This window comes from Anguilla anguilla, chromosome 10 (genome assembly GCF_013347855.1).
Source record: "Anguilla anguilla isolate fAngAng1 chromosome 10, fAngAng1.pri, whole genome shotgun sequence".
NCBI lineage: Eukaryota > Metazoa > Chordata > Actinopteri > Anguilliformes > Anguillidae > Anguilla > Anguilla anguilla.
The window spans coordinates 5,897,627-5,919,473 of record NC_049210.1 but is presented as its reverse complement, the minus strand read 5'-3'; the positions used below and the strand labels follow the sequence as shown (position 1 = coordinate 5,919,473).

Sequence of the window (21,847 nt, the reverse complement as noted above, 5' to 3'; positions counted from 1 at the left end):
GAGTCCCGAACCATCCCCCCCTCCCCCCAGTACATATTGCATATTATTCAAAACTTATTTGATTAGACATTTGAAACATTTACAATACAGTTTCTTTTGGCTATAATAATATATTCAACTGAGACATTAATGGTCTGAAGGATAGTTTTTTATTAACTACCTCTTACTTTCATCCGTTGTCATTTTAAAGCATAGTAATTGCTCCCAGTAGGTTTTCTTAACGCAATAAACCCATTGAAATCTGAGCTGATGTCTGAGCAATTGACCACTTCATTTATTTATCCCGCAGGCTCTTCGAAACAATTATGCATCTCAGTGTAAAGCAATAGCGGGAGGTTCAGTCACAGACTAAATGCCAAGCAATTCGACTGTGATATGAATTGTAGTGATGATGTCAACCGTAAGGGTAATAGAAAGACAAGAAGACACGATGCATCTGACCACGTGAACAATATACTGTATGCATTATGAATTAACCTATATAGAGCGGGAAGACGAAGGACGGGGAAAATACAGAGAAATGACGGTATAGCTGAAGCTCCATTTCGGTCATAAACTTTGGAAAGGATAGAACGAAGCCAAAATCCTAGGCATAAGGACGTTGATTGATGAAGACGTGGCTACTCGCATGTCCTCAAGCAAATACTACTTAAAAACTGTTTCGACCGAGTGAAAATAATGCAGTAGTGCAAGTGATTCGAACGTGGCTCAATTGGACCGATCCGATGCGCCAAGAGCGCAAACGGACAGGTCTGACCTCACTGTAGCGCTCGCGCTCCAAGCTCAGTTTTGCAGGTTGAAAAGCTGTTGCTCCGATTTCCTGTCACATGATTCGAAATAGGATCCTTTGCGTTCTACTATCTCGTGTGTCTGTGTGGTGCGGATCTGCCTTGAAGTTCAGACGCCCTTTGGAGGTGGCTTTAACTGGGACCGCCAGATTTCGACTTGACGTTTCAGATTCGGGTTTGCAACGTCCAAAACAAGTCACCTGCGAGCCATCTCTCCGACTGCTCAAAAGAAGACCGCAGTACAGCCGTTCGCCCTGAAGTTGTGCGATGGATTCTTTGACAATTGCTACGCTGCTTGTAGCTGGGGTTCTCTCCGCAACAAGCGCAGCACAACTGGAGACGGGTAAGTTGCTAACATACTTTTGACGGCGGTTTTGTTTTGTGCTTTTCGGGTTAGCATTGAAAGGCGGATGAAAAATACCGCATTCAGGCGCCCTGGAAAACTGCGCCGAGTTAAAGGCAACTTTTGTGCGATGCGCATTGCATTGTTATTGCATTTAAGATGGGTTTGCGCTTTGGGTAACGACACCGATACCCAAAAAATGCACCAGTATGCTGCTTAGCCATCCCGGCGTGGAGCGAAAGGATATCCAGGTGATCTTTAAATTTCTTTGATAATGTACGTGTTCATTTGTTGAATAATTTCTCCAGTGACTTTATTTCCTGTATATGCAAAGAACGGCACAAATCTGTTGTTAGAATATTTGTTACCTGTCCGATAATTAACGCGTAGGTTATGTCAATAGCAGAGCAAATTCAGTATAATTTAAGATGTGGATTGCCTGTCAGCCCACATGACCATGTTGTCTAATGTGATCGCGTGTGGGTTATTACATGGTAATTTACTGGACTAAATGTTTAACAAAGTATGTAATACCCTATGTATGTTTAAACGATTGCTTGTGCCACCCCAACTTGCTTGCTCTGAACAGCAAGCTCGCGACATATCACCACTGAGACGAGGCGTAGTTTACAGTCTTGGACTGATGTTTTTTTTTTTTTTGTTTTTTTTTGGTAAAACCACAAGAGACTATTTACACCGATGCACATAACATAACGCGCCACAGTAAATCGTCCTTATCCGAACGAAAAGATGAACTTCAGACCTCGGTGTCCACTCAGTCCCACGCTTTCAGACATCCGACATGTCATCTTCAATTTATCTTTTGTCCAGACTAAAGAAACACGGATAGCTCTGCGGGGAGTTCCGACTCTAAATTACACACATGGAACCGTATTGCGTTTCAAAATGAGGTCGTTTTTTTTTTCAGAGAAGAAAGAAATAGTTCATTTAAATATTTAATAACGACCACATAAACCAAACTTCTCTTGCTGTAATTTGTGTTGTGTTTCATGTTTAAAAAGCAAATCCCCATGCTTTGCTTTTTAATTTTTTGTTTCTTAATTATAGCCTTTGATTCAAATTAGAGGTTTCGCCATCTGGGCAGTGCGTAAGTATTGCCATCTGTACGTATGTATTAACAATGTATTTAAAGCTACGGTAATCCGTTTTTTATGTTGAAGAGGAAAACCCCGCTTGCGCGAGCCTACATAAACTACGAAATATTTATAAGAAAACATGAACTTTACACATGGGAAGTGCATTTTTTTTTAAAAATTCTGGCGCAAGTTGTGTATAAATGTTGTAAATCAGACATGCTAAGCGAGTGACCTTCATATTTAGTTTTGTACTATTTTTGATATTGTTCAAAAGCACTCTTTCTCTCTCTCCCCTCCCCATCGCTCTCTCTCCTCTGAAAACTCTTGAAAGTCAAGAAGTGTAGCGGTTGCGGCATGTTAGACACCAGTCAACTACTGGGAAATTATTAATTAGCAATCGGTTGCCTGGTGCAGTGCTACTTAAATTCGAGGTTCTGCCACTGTCTGCAATTAAACATCTGGCGAAAGGACACAAAGATCTTTATGAGATAAATGGCTGTCCTCAATCAGCAAGAGGGTTTTATCGCACCCATTAATTCACTGCCGCTCTGTCAATGAACGTCCTGTATCATGTGCCATTCTCTGTGCGCTCATTGTGGGAGTTATGTTGAGTCGAGAAATTGTAAACAAATAATTATGCAGTATGCTTTCAGGTCATTGCAGGTCTTGGTTCTTTTCTGCACAGAAATAATGTTGTCATAATGACAAATGGTTAAAGGAGATGAATCGAAGTTGGATGCAGGCATTTTGTTGATAGTGTCAGAGATATGATGTTCGAGGCAGAAAGAGAGACCTTACGGAGGAGGATCAGACAGCGTCGTTTGTATTAGGTGACCTTGATGTAGAGACAAAGACATGACAGAGCGAATAGCTTATCCTCTTTCAGTGGTGAGGAAAAGGTACTGGTCACCCGTGAATCCGGTCTTTCTGTCCTTTTAATTATTTCCGCCATTAGACTGATAAGCCGAGAAAATATGTGGGGGATCAGATCCTGATTATTAAGAGAATGCTTGGGTGAGCGTTTGTACGTGTACATGTGTCGGGGGGCAGGTTGGGGGTTGGGGGGAGGAGGGGGGGGTTACTCCATCTCCTTCCCTCACTCATTGCAGATAACCTTATTTTCTTTGCTGACCAGAAACAAGCCGATAATGAACTAAAGCTAATGGGTCCAATCTATCTTGGGCTCTTTCAATCTCGGGGATTGATGGATCGTTAGCTCGGGATTAATGAACGGCATCGACTTCCCTGGACCTTAGCGCTGCTCGGCGAGCTCGTTTCGGTCCGCCAGGGCCGGCCCCGCGGGGGCCTGGCTGGCCCCGTCCGCGGGCTCGCTTCCTTCCTGTCAAATTTGTGTGAGCCACGCACGCGCCTGATCCTGCGGTAGGCTTCGAGGGCTTTTGGCGGATTTTTCGGGATAACCCACTTACCTCCCGCCCTTTTCCGGCCGCGGCGCTCGCCGTACGCGGCGTTGGGGAAAAAAAAGAGGGGAAAGACAGAGGCTTCTCCGGGTCAAAGCTGTCACTGCTGCGTGTGCTTGAGTCAGGCGGGGGGGGGTTTGAGGTCGGAAATATGCCCTACGTAAGTACGCGGACGCGGACGCTTCGAGCTACGCAAAAGCCGGTTTCACGCGCCGTTGCGTTCTGAAATGTGTCGCCTGAAATTGTTAACGCAACGCAAGCGTGAGCCGCAGTTTCAAGCGAGGGACATCACAGCAGGCAACAGCAGGAGGAAGCCGTCTTTGATTTGTGCTTCTTTCCCCGCTCAGTCTTTCACTGCTGTCCCGGATCGTCCCCTGGAGGACGCGGGTTGATTAGCTCCACAGGGATGTGAGGACGCACGTCGGGTATGTACAGCCGGGCCGTGCGTCGGCAGTGCGTCGGCCTGGCGATGTCATTTGCGTTCGCGTACTTGCGTAGGGTCCGTTTCCGGCCCGAGTGTCGGGCCAAATATTTGCACTATTGCGAATGAGCTTGGGACAGCAATCTGATTAGAATCTCGGCGTGGGTTTTGCGATTGTTGTCAAGAAGAGGGCTTCCCATTCAGGGGAGTCGGAAACGACCGCAACGTTCGGTCAGCGCGCCTTCGGACCACCACCCCCCCCCCCCCCCTTCCCAGCCACCCTCAATTTCCCGAATTCCTCACGAGTTAGTGTCCCTGCTCGCCAGCGCTTGTGCACGTTCCCGTTCGGAGTCTTTGAGGAGGAATGCGATGGGTTGCGTCTCGCGGGGATGGCGGACGGCTCTGCGTGTTCTTCCTGTTTACGCCGGCGCTCCCTTTGTTTGCCCTTTTGTGGCGCGGCGCACAATTTGTAAACACTTTTCGGAGATGCCGCGTTTGAGGCCCACCAGGAGAGAGGATCAGAGGCGGCGCCTGTTTTTGGTAATAAAGGCAAATCTGCTGGACGTGCAGGATTGCCGTTCCTCTGTACTCTGCAGAGCGTACGTTAGATACAAGCTTCCGAGATTAGCCTAGCGGCGACCTCCTCGCTTGGAGTTGAGACGGAAGAGTCTGTCGAAAATTGGCCTGCGCCGCGGTTGATTCTTCCCCCCCCACCCCCCCAGCAAAGTTCAGACAAAGAAATATACACAGGCGGGACGACGGGGCGTGGAGCGGAACAAAACAAAAACAAAACGTCAAAAAAAAAAAAACAAACAAAAAAAAAAAACACGGCTCTTCCTCGTTTGTCAACTGCGTCCTTCTGCTCCGCGAAGGCATTTGAATAAACGCCCGCGGGTTTTTTGTTTGAGGGGCGGGACGAAGGGCCTCGAGATGACACCGCGAGTAGCTGCGCGCCTTTCGGGTCTTTTCCTAAAAAAAAAAAAAAAAAAAGGGCAGATCTTTCAGAAGGGGCTTACGAAGCAGGATGTCGGGATTAGGGGCGTACTTACTCCACATCCACGGCAGGTATGTGGGCCGGCGGCGGGCCTCAAAGGAGCCCTGTTCCTAGTTATCCCCGGGAAAAAAACGACCGGTTTGTGCAGACGCCCCCGCGTTCAGGCTCAGGCCCCCGCACGGCCGAACTGGAGATCAGAACGTTCAGCTGCGTCGCTCCCGTTGTTTCGTCGGATTGAAGTCGTTACGAAACAAATTTCGATTGGGCGATATCGCCTGAGGCTGTGGCAATTAGTGTTTTGATCTGTGTTTTGATACAGTGTGTGAATCCTAGCATGACGCTCATATTCCCCCGTGTTAAAGCTCGGGAACAAAAAAAAAGTGGGGGTGAAATTTTATTCGAGATGGTGGAACCTATCATTACGTTTACATTTTGGGTATTTATCCAGAATGACTATCATGCTGTGCTGGGCTTGGATACAGGCCTTATTTGTGTGATGTCAGAAACTCTGCTTCTTTTTTAGCTGTGTGTGTGAGCGTGTGCATGTGTGTGTGTATATTTGTGTGTGTGCGTGCTTGTGCAAGTGTGTGTATAAACAACAAGGTTTTAGGTCCTTTGTTGTACGTCCATCGATTTTTTTATGCTAGCACACGTGTGCATGTACATGCTTGTTTACATGCATGCAATGTGCTTGAGTCCTTTGTCGTGTGTGTGTGTGTGTACAAGCATGCACGTTCACGTGTACGTGCCTGCATGAACACGCATGTATGGTTGTGCATACATGCACGTGCATTTGTGTAATGTCCGTGCGTGGTGTGTCCGATCGTGTGTTTACATGTAGGTTGACACGTATAGATGGGTGTTTATCAAGTCTACAGTAAAGGTCCTCGACAGCACCTTGTCCCGGGTTCCACCCTGTAGCCCTTATTTCGGTCCCTCGCTAAGATTAGTGCATGCGTAGGCTGGTGGCAGCAGCCCCCCCCCCCCCTCGTCCCCCTGCCCCGGCTGCCTGAATCTGGGCTGCTGTCTGCTCTGACTTACTGGCCAGAGGCAGTGATGTCATCCGTTTGAGCGGGAACACTCTGTGGGCAGGGTGGGGCCTGTGGACTGCGGTTCCAGGGGGATTATGGGAAAGCATGTTTTGGCTCAAGCTTTTTTGGCAGGGGAGGGTTTGTGGGGGCGCACGTGGGCGGGGGTGGGGTTCTCCTAAACGGGCGGAGAGTGTTGGTGGCCCACAGAGCGAGGTCAGATGTGCCCCCCCCCCCCCTTTTCCTAACTCATCTCTGTTGCAGAGATGTTGCCAGTGTGTGTGTGTGTGTGTGTGTGTGTGAGTGCGCACATGTATACATATGTACGTGTGTGTGTGTGTATCCGTTTGGGTGTGCACGTGTGTACATATGTGTATGTGTGTTTGCTTGTGTGTTACGTGTGCATGTGAATATATGTTTGTATGTTTGTCACTGCGTGTGTGTGTGTGTGTGTGTGTAGGTGTGTGCGTGTGTTTGTGTGTTAATGTGTGCGTGTGTGTTTTGAGTGTGAATATGTAATGTGAGTGTGTGTGTGTGTGTGTGTGTCACTGTGTGCGTGTTGTTCTCAGCTGTATTGGTTTAATTAAATTTGCTCTGCATATAGGGCGTATGTTGAAATGTGGCTTTTGTCCCCGTGTGTTCGCTGGCTCACTGTGCCTACAGAGGGGTGTGAATCTGTCACTTCAGCAGGGATAACCTGTTTCAGTCCCAGCTGGGTACATATTCACCAGCGCTAGCCTCTTTTATCCAGACCTCCACATTAAAAGAGATCTCACCCCAAGGTCAGCGAGTGTGCCCGACAGTAACAGCCGCCATCTACGCCATTCTGAGGCGGGGGGGGTTTGGGGGGGGGGGGGGGGGGGGGGGGGGGGGGGGGGGGGGGGGGGCGGGGGTGATATACAGTGAAGCTACATCTGTGTCTGAGCGCTCTGTTGTCTAAAGCTAAGTCTATTATGCAGTATTGATTCTCATTTCAGGAGTGGCAGGGCCTGCTCTGTGTCGTTCTCTCCTCTCCGCTGATTGATTCAGTAAAGCCTGTAATTTGTTAAATAGCCCCTCCTGATTGATAACCGGGGAGACGGATTTTTGCCGGCCCTGCCGTCGACTGAAAGGGAGATCGGAGACGGTGCGAAGGTTAGCCTGAAGTGTCGTAACCCTGGAGTGCTTGGCACCAGGCGGACGGAGGGTCAAAAGCTGGAATCTGCTCTCGGGCGGTGAGGTCTGTGGAAATTCTGGCCCCTGCGGTCCGAAGGACTCCGGTTCTGCTGCAGGGAGCTAAACTCGGGTCAGGGTCTGGGATGAGGTGTCAGGCGCAATTTTAAAAAAAAATAAAATTTTTGTGTGCGTGTACGACGGCCCAAGTGGAGCAGGATGTACTTTTTCAAAATGCGACGGTGGATGATGTTCACATCCCCAAAAACCGAACGTCCCGCATGGCTCCTGACGCCACCCCGTAGCGGTCCGCTTTACCGGCAGAGGGAGGCCGACCTCCTCCCCCCTCTTTTCCCCGGCTCTGTTTAGATCTCTGAGCTGCCGCAAACCCACCACCCCCCTCCGTACCGCTCTGCACTCAAACCAGCGTGCCAGCTAGGACCAGCGGGCAGAGAGACCCGGCCAAGGGAGTGAGTGAGCTCCTTTCCCCTGGTTGCCTTCTTACCGCCAGAAGCGCCGGGATCCGCCGCGGCCATCCGGCCCTGAAGAACATCCGCATTCGCTTGGCGGGAAACCGGGACCGTTTTGAGGGGAGAGAAAAAACCAAAAAAAAAAAAAAAACTTGGTGTGTGTCGTGTGGTTTTCCACGTCAATTTGTTCTGGAACGGGCACGGGGGGGCCCGGTGACCAGAGACTTCCTCCTGACCCCTGGGCTGGGACGAGGGGGGGTGTTTCACAGCGGCCCTAGAGGTTGCCCGGGCAACGCCCGCGTGGGTGGGGCCGCCGCAGGCCGCCGGCCGACCGGGCTTTGCCCCCGCGAACGTCGAACGTAGTCATTACCGCGACGGTTTTTTTCCGACCCGACGCATTCTTCGACGTTTCAAAGGATCGCGCCGGTTTCAGCCGGTTCGCATCGCCGCGTACGCAAATCACCACCTGCCCAGGGCCAGCGGAAACCGCGAAATGGCCGCCTCCCGCCCGAAGCGCTTCGGTGTCTTACGAGAGCGACGGCTGTCAGCCAAAGGTAATTGGACGTGACAAACGCCATGGTTATGTTAGAGCGCGCTAAACAAGGTAGTGTCGGGTTCACTGTGTCAGTCCAGCGTGATCCAGTCGAGCAGATCCCCGACAACATGAAATTAAGCTGTCAGGCCGCTATAGAGTAAGACGTATCTCCGTGTAAGGCAGATGCTGAGGGGAGAGACGAAATGCTATCTTTTAAAACGCTAGAGTGTTAGGGAAGTGCATTCCGCGTGTGCACACAATGCCAGGCTCGCTGATGGGAAACGTAGTCATCGTTGCCAGAAAACGTCTCCGGCTCGTCAAGCGGTTGTTTTTTGAAGACACCCCAAAGACGATAACAGTGGATCATGCCACTCGACTCACTTGAATGAAACCTCAGTTGTTGGCGAAATCGACTTTTTTCTGGAACCTTCAAGCTGTCAGAGGGGATTACCCTGGTAGCCCGCGGTGCCTCTTTCCGATCGACACCGCTTGGCACGTGGAATCGGGTCCATCTTAGTTCACCGGGACTGAAGCCGTTAGGCCGCAAAATTCAGCCTGACCGTGTGACCTCGGGGCCCTGCAACACCATGGCCTACATATTGTGAATAGTCAGCGGTCCCTTGACCCCGTCACGCAGTGGCATTTTTTCCGCGAAACACCCGAGTATTTCGGTGTTTTCCAAACCGCGTGCGGACGCCCTTGTGGCAGAGCGCCTACGACTGGACGCGGAAAAAAAAAATCCCCAGGGCCGAGACTTCTGGGAACTCGGGTTGCCACATATGGGGGGGGGGGGGGGGCGCAGCTTTTTGACGGCGTGTGTAGAAAGAAAGCCTCCTCTTGCACCATCTCACCCTCGCTTGCTCCCCTGCCTCCCACAACCCCCGCCCCCCCGCCCTTGCTTCGTCTCTTTGCCTTGACATTTCGGGTGGGCTGGGAGATGCGCGCCGGCGGTTTTTCGAGCGGCTCGCCTCCCCCCACCCGCCCGCCCGCCCGCCGTCTGGTTGTTTTGGCCCGGAGGGAGACTTGAGTGGCTTCGCACAATAATGGGGAAAAAAAACACAAAGCAAAGGGCCCCACGTAGTCTTTGATTCATATCGATGCTCAATTATTTTCACAATAATTGGTTTTGAAAGTAGTTCTTTTTCTCTTTTGGAGAACATCATTTGAGAATATATGAAAGGCCCTGAGGAATGAACTGTGTACATATGAAAATTGCATTGGCACAAAATAATAATTTATTTTTAATATTTATTTATTTATTTTTTTGCCCAAACAGTGGGAAATGTTATGCTTCATACATATAAAACACTGAATCCTCTCTAAAATGGAGAGCAGGCATTGGCAGTCAAATGCTATGCTTGCATTCAAACTCAACTTCATTTACCTTTGAGTCTGGTTGCCCTTTTTTATGGTTCGGCTTACTTTTCTGGTTGCCTTTGTGTAGGAACGAAGCATTAAATGTGCTCCACCGTCCTCTTTGAATCTGGTAGAAATATACGAAGTCCGAGAATAAAGCCTGACCAATTTAAAATCATTTCAGCAAACCTGTACTTACGCGGTTTTGCATGCAACTCTCAGTTTTAAAGAGCCATGACCAATAACATAATGTCAGGATATCGAGTTGCTGCTGTGTTGGTGTGGGACGTGACCTGTGACCTTTTCGTGCGTCGGTTGGAGCGTCGGCTGAGCTCTGTCCAGCGGCGTGAGTCGTGCGTTTTTTTTCCGCGGGCGCGGCGGGGAAATGGCCGAGCTCTCGCCAGCGAACGCGAGGTCGCCGGGCCTGAAGGCGGTCCAGGACCGCCTTGCGGTTCGAAGGGAGCGGATTGTCGCCTTTTTCCCCTCTCTGCGAAACCGTTCAACCCCTCGTCGCCGCGGAGACGGGGATGAAACCGAGGGACACGGGTGGGCGCGGTTGCAGGGGTGGGGTGTGTTTTAGAGACCGTCCAAAGTCTCCTTGCTCAGACTGCGTTCCGATTGGTTCGTCCGAACGGCCACGGAATTCGGAGGGGGAGAAGATGCAGTTTCTGCACTGGTTTTTGTTTTGTGCTGGATCTCATATTTAGGATTTGCCCAGATCAGATAATTTATTTATTTATTGATTTATTTGTATTGTTTTTGCACATCCAATGTCACTGGCAAGCGACAGCATTGGCAGTCAACAACGCGTGTAATTTCCATGCACAGTGAGATCAGGGCCTTATAATATAAACTCTTGAGGAGCTGTTCAGAGCTTTACAGAATATAACTAAGCCCATTAGTGGATGACACATTGTCCTTGATCTTGTTTGTACAGGTGGCACCGCACCTGGTGGCGATGCTGACATCTATTTTACATGTCATTTGGCAATCGGTAAACACAATTGGTGACTGTTTGTGTGTCTGTGTGTGTGTGTGTCTGTGTGTGCGAGAGAGAGAGAGTGTGCGAGGGAGAGAGAGAGAGAGAGAGACTGCTTTGTCTTACCTTTTTACCACATTTCATAATCCAGCATCTGACAATGGCCACCGGAAAGGACAGACACTAATGCAAAACAGCACAGGTGCTATTCTACTTTCTACTACAATAGAGTGACCCCCTGAATTAAAACAGCACCACCACTAAACTGGCTTAGGCAAAGTCATTTTGTTCTAATATGAACAATGTTGCGAAAATAGTAGTAGGCATGAAATTAGATGGCAGGGCAGTTTTTGACAGTAACCCTGTGCAGTGGAGGAGCACGCTGGCTTTTACGCCATAAAACCGGGGGGAGGAATGTGTTTGGAACGGCTAGCTGTGCACCGGGGAGCCGTTTGCTCAGAGCGGGCGGGTTTGAAGTTGAGGCTTCTGAGGACAGAATGCGGACGAGATGAAAACGCACCGGTCCGATCGATGCTGAGGGAGACAGGAACCCGTGGAGGGGAAGCATGAAGGAGAGTTCCTCTGCCGTGGCGTGTCGACCCCCCTCTCTAAACTGCTTGAAGTATTTTGAGCCCTCTTCAGAGGAGGTTCACACTCTTTTGTCGAATCTTTTATTCATCTTTCTTGGTAAAAAATGATGAAGAAAGGTGGCAGTAGCATAGCTGTGACCTCGGTTTTATTTGAAACTTTTGCTGCAGACTGCTCATTTTTCAAAAAGTAGTTTTTTTGCGTGCGTGCGTGCATGCGTGCGTGTAGTAGACCATGGGAAATGATGATTATCCTAAAAAAACAGAAACAAACAAACAAAAAAAGATCCTAATTAAATTATATCAGTAAATTCTTTGATATTCAGACATAATTTTTTTACCAAAGAAAATTTTGGAAGCTACATTTCAGTTATGGCTGGAGGCGAGCAAGTTTTTATTTCTGGTTAGAATGCATAAAATCAGATTAGCTAATTAAGGCAAGAAAAAAGACTTTAATCAGGGCTGCTGTGAACGTATAGTCTGCTGTAGACCATACAGGAATATTTTTGGTAGTATTTCATGGGCCTTGAACAATCAGACGTTGTGCCTTATAACTCATCCAAACTTGTGATTCTGACTCATTATGGAGTTTGGAAATCACCCCTGTGCTGTGTGCTGTCACAGATTAAAAGTGCCTTCAAATAAATCACACAGCAATAACGAGGCAGTTTATAGCTGTTCTGCATCCGGACATCACAATCCGTACAATATTTATGCCATCTTGGGCTGCTCTTACTTTCAAACTTTTTTCCCCCCCCCGTGAGAGTTTGTGTGGTTTAACATGCCTCAAACCCTAACCTACCTGGCGCAGTGGGGCATAACCCAGCCTATCGGGAGAGCCGATTTTTTTTTTTGTCGTCCGTCCGTCCGTCCCACGATCGCTGATAACGAACGGAGACGAGAGGGGGGCTGCTCAGAGGCCGCCAGCACGGGGTCCTGTAACCGGAGCGCCGTCTCGATTCAATGGACCTTTGTGAAGCGGGTCCGGTTCTCATGGACGCCGACGCCGAAACAGAGGAGGCCTCCTCTCCCCGTGTCCCTGTGGCCTCCCTCTCCCTCAGCTCCCCTGTGAAAGGGCAGAGACCTGGAGCCTGCGTGCCAATGGGAAAGAGCACAAAAAAGGGCCATTTGCTATTGACAAGGTTCCCCTAGAAGTGCATTACATTACAGGAATTTAGCATGTGCTCTTATCAAGAACAGCATGCACGACATTTGCAGTATCCGTTGGTACAGCTGGATATACACTATATGGCCAAAAGCATGTGGGCACCTGACATCCAACATCTCATCCAAAATTATGGGCATTAATATGGAGTTGCCCCACCCTTTGCTGCTAAAGCAATTGCTTCAGGGATTTGCTTTCATTCAGCCAGAAGAGCTTTAGTGAGGCACTGATTGGGCGATTAGGCCTGGCTCACAGTTGGCTTTCCAGTTGATCCCAAAGGTGTTGGATGGGGTTGAGGTCAGGGCTCTGCAGGCCAGTCAAGTTCTTCCACAACGTTCTCAACAGAACCATTTCCGTATGGACCTCGCTGTGTGCCCGGGGCCTTTGCCATGCTGAAACAGGAAAGGGAAACGCAGAATTGTCTGTGATTGTATGCTGTAGCATTAAGATTTGCCTTCACTGGTACTAAGGGGCCCAGCCCAAACCATAAAAAACAGCCCCAGACCAAGGGGTGTCCAGATACCTTTGGCCATATAGTATATGCTGAAGCTATTTCAGGTCAAGTACCTGGCTCAAAGATACAGCAGCGGTGTCCTGCCTGGGAAATGAACCAGCAGCCTCTAGGTTACAAGCCCAGTTTCCCTGTCCATTATATTACACTGCGGTACTTTCTTCATTGTTCTTGTGTCCCTCTCTCTTCTGACTCTTCTGAGTGGAAGTCTGACCTGCTGTCCTTTATCATCTGAAACGACAATCGGCGGGATTAAATGGGCACAAACGTCCTTTATTTATTTTATTTTTTGTTGTTGTTGTAATTTTATTTTTGTGCGCTTTAAAAGGCCAGGTCAGATTTTTTTTTTTTGCAAAGTGAAAGATAATAACAGCAGGACGAATAGCCCACTGCACCAGCGATAACCAAAATAAACAAATGAGTAAATAAATGAACTTTCCCCAGACGATATCAGATTAAACGTGCATGGACTCTGATACGAACAACGGGGGGAATTTGGAGTTGTGGCAGATGTGTCATTTACGGAGACAGACAAAAACATACGAGCGAGGTTAATAGCACGAACACGCTCTATTTACGCTTTCGGAGTCCTGGAGGGTGCCCGTCTGGCGCGAGCCGCCGCGGCAACCCCGCGCGTTTTGGAATAAACAAACGAAAACGATGAAGGATCCTGACGGTTACTCAGGCGCGGGAGGCGTTGGCCGTCTCTCCGAAGCCTCCCGCCGCGTCGCCTCAGAGAAACGGGCATCAGCTCGGCCCCGCTCAAAATGATTGGCTGGAGGCGCCACTCGGACACGTGATGGGCAGTACGCTACATTTAGCGAAAAGCTCCGCTCGCCATTTTAATCTCGCCGTCCGAGCGGTCGCACGAGGGCAAGGAACGCCTTGAAGTAGTGCACTGGCTGCACAAAGCCAACCGTTTTTTTAAAAACGTTCCCATGGCGACATCCGTCATGGGGGTTTCTGGGAAATTTTCCAATCATCTGGATCCATGGTGCTGAAAAAGTTTTTTTTTCTTCTTTTTTCTTCCATCTCTTTTATGTTCTAAACATCTAAGGTCCCCCAAAGGAAAGTAACCAATCAAAAGCCACAGTGAGAGTCATCCGTGCTTTTCATTTTACCCTTATGTGCTCTCCCAAGTCGTGTGGCCTTTCTCCAAAGGTGGCTACCTCAGTTTTCCACTGGTATACTGACAGTTTCATCCACCCTGAGGTATTTTATCAGTCACTTTTTTGTGTAGTCTACCTCTACCTTGTGTAAAAGACCCTCATTAAATATGCATAACTCTTCATGTATTTATAATAAGTTGTTTATGAAACTTTAAGTGAACAAAGAGTGATATTGAACTTTTTGTTTTGCGATATTTTACAGATCGGGGGCTGCCAGTTTTTAAAAGAGTTGTAATAGCTGAATAAAAGTGTCTTTCTCTATCAACAAGTTTTTATTTTTTTTTATCCTGAAATCCGATTTGTGTTTTCTTTCTGTTTTGGTAATTTTCCATCGCAGAATTAGTTCCACGTGCACGGCTCTTCGGGGCATTACCGAAACGTATTTCCCTCATCATCCCAAATAGATAAACAATAACCATGCGCCCGGACGTTGATGAAAGCCATTCCAACAGGCCAGCTCTGAGGATCCTCTCATTTAAAAAAGAAAACGTAGCACTCTGCTACACAAACACAGTCACAAATATACCAATCATGCATTGACGACTGCAATGTACTGTAGATCATGTTTATGGCCACGTTGTTCTGTTTCAGTGAAAGAGATGAAAATGAATTATTGTGTTGCGGAAGATTGTAATACGTGTTGCATGTGTACTATTTTTTTTTTTTCATTTGTACAGGATACAACAGAAACGCAACGTTGTCTAATTACTGGGCAATCTCTCCTGTCCTCCTACGATAGGGATTCCATTAAAAGTAGATAGTATTCCACACAGAGGAGGGCAAAATGTGAGTGCTGTCTGAACTATGTCTTCACTATCTTTAATGTTCAAGGTAATCTTTAAGGTAATTTCCCCAGGTGTGTTACAGTACCTTGCACTTGCATGGGAGTCTACACTTCCATGTTCTTACACACCTTGTGTCACTATGAGGTAATGGAAGAGTGTTTCCAGAAACGTTACACATTTTCAATGTGCAATGCCTATAGCAATTTTAAGTCTTAGAATTTAGAATGGAGTACGATTTCAGCTCACTGGGCGTTACGTTCATTGCTGTAGCAAGTTGTCTGCCGCTCAGTCGTAACCTAGTCCCATTGCAGGGTCGGTCAGGCCCCATTGTGTCACGCAACCCAGGAATTTCGGTTCTGCACCATTGTCACATTAGTGTCCCAGCGCTCCAGCGCTAGCTCGCAGTGAAAGGAACGATTATTTCTGTGAAACAGGAAATTCTCTGTTTAAACAGACTTTCATTCCCCCCCCCCCCCCCCCCCCCCTTTTTTTTTTTTGTTGCATAACCGGAGTCATTAACTTGACAAAGAGTTAATCGCTCATTCGAAGGAAAATTATACAGACTGCACAGACGCTGTGTCACGTTTCGGACCGGAGGTCTACCAGCCCTGGCTGTATCGTTATTTTTCACAAAACGCTGAAGCCGTTTATGAGATATATAAAGACTGTTTATTTTCTGTAGTAATGCAATTTAGGGTTGTTTTAAAAATTAAGTTTGTTTGTAATGCAATTGTAATGTGTCTACATATTTTACGCTGTTGCCTCCATGTTAAATATGAGCTGAACAGAAAGCAGTGCCCTTGTTCAATACGCATGCCTGATTGATTTCAGGCCAGTGAAGCGTATTGAGTTGACAGGTTTCTACCCATTCTTCTCTCTTCAGGGCCCCACAGTGTTATCTAAACTCCTCTCTCTCTCTCTCTCTCCCTCCTTTTCCCTCTGTCCTCTCTCGTCCCCTGTCTCTCTCTCACTCTGTCTCTCTTTCTCTCTCCCTCCTTTTCCCTCTGTCCTCTCTCGTCCCCTGTCTCTCTCTCACTCTGTCTCTCTTTCTCTCCCCTCCTTTTCCCTCTGTCCTCTCTCGCTCTCTGTCTCTCTCTCTCTCTCTCTCTGTCTCTCACTTTCTCTCTGTCTCTCTTTCTCGCACTGTCTCTCTCACTCTGTCTCTCACTCTCTCTCTCTCTCTCTTTCTCTGTCTGTCTCTCTCTCTTTTCCCAGAACAGAACGGCCAACCTGTTCTACTCTACACACCATGCCCCGGAGAGCAACCACACACCCACCTAGAACCCCGTACAATTAACATTCCTCACATGCCATTAAAACCTGAGCCAGAACGGGGGGTGGGGGGCGATCTAAAACAGGTGTGAGCGCGCGCGGGCGCCCCCCCCCCCCTCCGTGGTCTCACCTCTCCGAGGCGATTCGGCGAGCCCCGGTGACTTCGATCCGGCACCGTCCCGTTTTGGTTCACGCAGAACGACCGCGCTCTTTCCCCGCGAAGGGACCGCAGCCAGGCCCCGGCAGTCGGGTGCACATTAAGACGATCGTGGAATCTGACTGGCTGCTGCCGCCGCCGCCGCTGTTATTGGAGGGGGAATCCTTTGAAGTGCACAGTACCCATCATGCAGCGCTGCTCATGCATAATTTACAGTTTGGTTGCGTGCTCACTTGTCAGGCAAGTGGCGTTTGTGAATCTACGAAGAATGCAACTTGGTTTAACATGAATTTTTAGCATGAATGCAATATGTATGTATGTTTATATATGTGTGTGTGTGTGTGTGTATATATATATATATATATGTATAGAGTACATTAATTGCATTATCCAGGGAGACAAATACATTACTTGTTTTATATATATATGCATATATATATATGTATATTATACTTCACACACTGTTCGTTCGCTAGTTATCGGGCAGCAGCAGTGTAACAGTGTAATACCTCTAGGGTTCAAACACACAACCTTCTGCTTTCGAGGTCGAGGGGTCGGACCTCTCCGCCTCGCTGGCCTGTAATTTGGCCGCGTTCGCTCGGGCTCGACGACTCACCCGGCGGAAGACTTCAAAGGCACCTGCGTCGACTCTGGAACGCCGAACGCGTCTCTTTGATGCCGGGCCTCAAATTGCCGCCTTCCAACGGCGAGTTAAAGACCAGGCCGTACGCGACCGGCGAGACCAAAATAACCGAATGACACAAAAAACGGGTGGGTGCACATCCGCTGATGAATTACTGTTGGGGGGGTGGGGTGGGGGGGGTGGAGGGTGGTGGGGGAGTGGGATGAGTGGGTGAAAATAGCCAGCACAATGCCACAGGCCTGAGCTTCGGAACAATGGAGGCTTGTGTTTGCCGTTCCCCGACATCGGATGCATCTCAAAACATAACTGTGGTTTTGCCGATTAAATGACGGCCCCCCCCTCCCCCATCCCCCCTCCCCCCCGCACCACCCCCCCGTCTTTTATTTCGTAAGTGGCACACAACAGGGGAAGAATGCGGTGGGCAGGCGGGCATCGATTAACGTCTGTTTTTGTTGCTGCGCGCGCGTTTTATCAGAGATCTTAAAGTGGCGGTTATTGTAATTTTTTTTTTTTTTTTTTGAAAGATCGCACTGTTTAAAAACATCGCCCACACGATGCGCGCCGCGCGTGAGCGTCCATTAGGCACAGTGAGCCGCCATGTCGCGCATCGCGGCCCACATGCCTCTGGAGTCGTCGAGCTTTGATAGCGTTTTATGCAATCATAAGAACCCATATGTGGTATTCTCCAGTAAACACATTAGCAGTGCTTTTTTTTTTAAAGAACTGCTTTCTCTCCCGCTTTTGGCTGTTTGTTTGCTTTTTTTTTTTTTTTAGCTGCATGAGGGCCCGGCAGGTAGCCGGCTGGGATTGGATGTGGAACTCCAAAGGCTCCCTTCGCGCGGGCCTTATCTCTCTCTCTCTGGTCCTTTGCCGCTAATTTTACGAGTGTTAACTTTACGACCTCTCCGTCACAAAAGGAAATGTAAATTAAACCGACTGTTACGCCGCCGGTCGAAAGGCCTCTTTGCCGAGAAAATTGCAGGAGCTTGAAAGGAACCTCAGCGTTCAGGGGCCCTAAAGTGTTCCTCTCCCCCCCCCCCCCCACCTCTGTATAACAGAATTGTATTGGGGGGGGGGGGAGTTTATGATTTGTTGTGGATGTGTCCCGAACCCTCTAATTGTGTGCCTTGAAGTCTAGAGAAGAACAGCAACAGCCACCCTCTCCTCCCACACTGAATGGGATGATGTGCTTTGCTGTCGGAAATGGATTAATACACTTTGTTTACCCTGTGTACCGAGATTTTACTGTTTTATTTGTTTAAATCAAAAACCCCGACTACTTAAAGAGCAGTCAAATGGTGGATTAATAACGGTATGCAGATGGAATAATTTGCAATAGAAATGACAGCTTGGCAGTTATTAGTTCAAATGCAGATCACTGGAGAGTTTTGATGGTTTTATATATATTTTTAAAACCGGTGTTTCTGAATAGGTCAAGCAGACAAGTCCCCAGGAAGTTACTGTCTGGGCTATTAAAGGGAGAAAGCGAATTGAGTAAACAATAAGTCCAACCTGGTTGATTTGATTACCCACTGTATATAGGTACATTATTGAGCTGTAATCTTGTCACCCTTTTTATGTGACTCATCACTGCGATGTGGTTTATTATAATTGCATTTATGTCAGGTCCCCCTTGAAAAAGATCTCAATGGGGTTTAAAAAAATAAAAAAAATAAATAATAATAAAATCTGGTGAAACTCATTTCCGGGAGGCATATGAGGGCGTTTAACATTGTCACCGGGGAGACAGTGATTTGGTGTGGGCGATGGGGGGGGAGGGGGGTGGCGATGAACCAGCTAATCTTTTTCTGCGTTTTCAATAAAAAAAAATGGGAGGTATTCCTGAAGAGCAAGCGGTTTTGTGCGTGGTTTGCGGATATGTGGGATCCTTGTGCTTTATGGGCTGGCGTTTGTCACTGTGACTCTGCAGTCCTCTCCTTAAATAACTCTGTGAGTGTTTCAAAGTTTTCAGTGTCCGGCTGCCCCTCTTCCCGTCAATGAGACTCCCGAGTTGAAAGAAAGTGGGCGTGTCTTAAAACACAGCTGCTTGTTGTTCTGACATTCTTGGGCTCATCATTTCCATCTTTCTCAAGAGGTCAAACTCCCCAGTAGAGGATCCTTATGTGTGGGGTGGGGGGGGGGGGGGGGGGGGGGGCGGGTGGGTTTAGGATGATTCCAAGTGCCCTGACTGACAAGGGGCCCTCAAAAAACTGTGCTGTGAATGTGCAGGGATAGGGTGGTCTGGGGTGGTGGGGCCCAACATGACATCTTTTAATGGGGCCCAAAATCCTTGGTGGTGCCCCTCCTCCCAAGTTTTTTTTTTTTTTCAATGAGGTGTATCTGTATTGCTTTATATTTCTACATTCCCCTGTAGGGACTTTCAGAAAGACATGTCTTTTTTCTTTGTCCTGTCATTGAAATATCTTTATTTGATGAATCAGACTGCATCAATCAAGTCAAACTGTAATTTTTACACCGGATGGGAGCTTAGGGCATTTCTTTTGTTTTGTCCTGTAATCTTACTTAAAGAGGAAAGACATCAGAAGTACAACATTTTGGCAACGTGCGTTCACTTGTTTTTTTGGCAGCATGACTACTTAAGTCTCTTTTTGTTAATGTGAGAAAAAAAAAAATTAATACCGGAATGAAATTGCTGGAATGACGGTAAAATGAGAAACAGCCGTGCATTATGGGTGCTACTGAACGGTTTGGCGAGGAGTTGCCCAGACTGGGAGGTGTTTTGGCGGGGGCAAGGGCATGGGTGCTTAGGTGTTATTTTTTATTTTTAGGCTCCGATGGACTCCCTGCCGATACTTTGGTGTCAGTTGGGCTACTGCGAGAAAGCATGGGGCAACTGACCGGGGCAACTGACACAAGAGGAGGAGGATGATGAAGGCACCAAGACTGCTGAAATGAGATGGGGGGGAGGGCGGAGGGGTGTGGGGTGGGGGCAGGTGGTTCATCTGGGTCTATCGCCAGAATCGCTCAGGGCTTCAGCATTGGAAGCCTTCAGTTCTCAATTGTCATCTCCCCTGTCTTGCCTGGAGGCTTAGCTATCGCTTAGCATTAGCGGGTGGCACCTTCGCAGCTAACAGCAACTGGAATCCGGTGCTTGGCGTCGCGGCGCGTAGCGTGACTAATTCAGCGCGATTAGCCTCGGAGGGGGATACGGCTGAGAAAGGAGCAACTGACACGTTGATTGCTGCGTGCCACGCCGGCGGAGGCCATTTTGTGCCACTATCACTTTTCGCGTCCAGTGCCAGCCGTTTGTTCCGGTAGCCTGGGGGATGGTGGGGGGTGGGGTGGGGTGGGGTGAGGGTGGGGGGGGGGGGGCTTTCGCACAGGTGAACGCGAAACCGGAACGATCCGGACCGGACCGGTTTGCGGTCCCCGAAGTGAAGACGTAATCGTTCGGACGTATCGGCTCTTGTTGGCGCCGAGCCAGGCCACCGTAGGGGACGTGGCGGCTTAAGCTGTCATTATCTCTGTTATTATCTTATTAAGCGCCCGTTTAAGAAATTTAACGCTTCATGAGATTTAGAACTCCTAGACTGAGTTTTTGTGTGGAGATGTGTAATGATTCTCACTTTTGCTCACTTTTGTCCAAGCAAGCGTTGCACGGAGACAATATATGGAGAAACTCTTTTGAAAATAGAGCAGTCTCAAGTTTTAGCCAGTTATCAAACTCAAATGGTGCTTATTTACCCCACATCCACTACCTGAGAGGTTGGTAAAACTCCACCACCAGTGAAGGAGGTAAAAAACAAAAAGTTAAAAAAAAAAATTACAAAAATATGTTTGTTAAAAACTCAACAGCAACTTGAGTAACTCTTGATCAGCTGTACAAACAAAGGATCTCTTGTGCCCCAGAGGCAAAGAATTGACTGTTTATACAGGACTGGTGCTGTTAATGAGGTGCAGCACAATGAGCGAAACACACGTTTGCTGTCACCCCCTCAACTTCTCATCGATTTTTTTTTCTGGCTTCTCTTCCACCGGTTTTATGGCTTCGCTCCATTAGGTTCCTGTAAAAGCATGGGAAACATTAGCTTATCTGAAGGGGATTTTTAAAGCACGGTCGTTTACATTGGCTGCAAATTAGGTTCAAAGGCACTATCTTTGTTTGATGCAGATGTTATTGTTTGTCAGGAAAAAAATAACAAAACAGGACATTCCCTGGCCTTCATTTGTTGGTTGTCTGGATAGTTTTTTTAAATCAAGAGACTTGTAAAACACGTTTAATTGGCATAAACTCAGCCACACATTTTGTCTATGTGATATTTAATGGCTGAACATGCGCACAGCCCTTACCCAATTAGCGCCCTTCGAAAGTAGCTCAGTGCGCGCGCGAGTTTGGTGGAACTGGCAAAAATGAGTGCCTCTGTGTTTTCTTCCTGAGAGCTTTTGAATTTTCACAATCACAGCACCGCAAAAGATGGGGCCTGGCAGTGGGAAAAGAAGAAATCTATCATGTTTTGCTTTTTGAACATGCTTTCCATATCTATTCCCTGTCAGAAACTATTTTTTGCTATTTTGACAGGAGATGAAAGGAACTGGGACCAAAACAGTCGAGCCTCAGTGGGTGCTTCTCCGAGCCAGTCTCTGCACATAATAGTTTTGAGCGTGAAAACTACCCACAAGGTAGTTCGGCATCAAGAAACCTTTTTGCTGTTACCCCCAAATGCATGCGCTCCCAGAAAAAAAGGGCTCTGTAGCTTGTCTCTATTGGGGAAGTTTTCTAAAGTTCATTGTGGATATTTAACCCACTGTGGTTAGGTGTGAAAAGTGTCAAAGCTCCCAGATTTATCCATTTTGCCCGATAAAGAACGCTTGAACTAGGAGACAGTAAGGAGCCGTTTGGAGACCTTTCTTAAGAGAGTGTGAGCAAGTACTTAGTTTTGGCTTCCTGGCGAAACTGTCTGTTGAAAGTGCCGTAGCGTAGCATGACACGGCTCTGGGCAGTAGCCTTTTGTTTGC

The 21,847-nt window shown here is 48.0% G+C and overlaps 1 protein-coding gene across 1 annotated transcript in view; it reads left to right on the top strand.

The window, feature by feature from the left end:
- The first annotated feature begins 810 nt into the window (after positions 1-810).
- The window catches only part of kremen1 (kringle containing transmembrane protein 1), a 62,772-nt gene continuing 41,735 nt past the window's right edge, over positions 811-21,847 (top strand). The window contains exon 1 of the mRNA XM_035435644.1: positions 811-1,131. Within this exon, the coding sequence (XP_035291535.1) occupies positions 1,056-1,131 (76 nt within the window). The 5' untranslated portion in view covers positions 811-1,055. The remainder of the gene's footprint in view (positions 1,132-21,847) is intronic.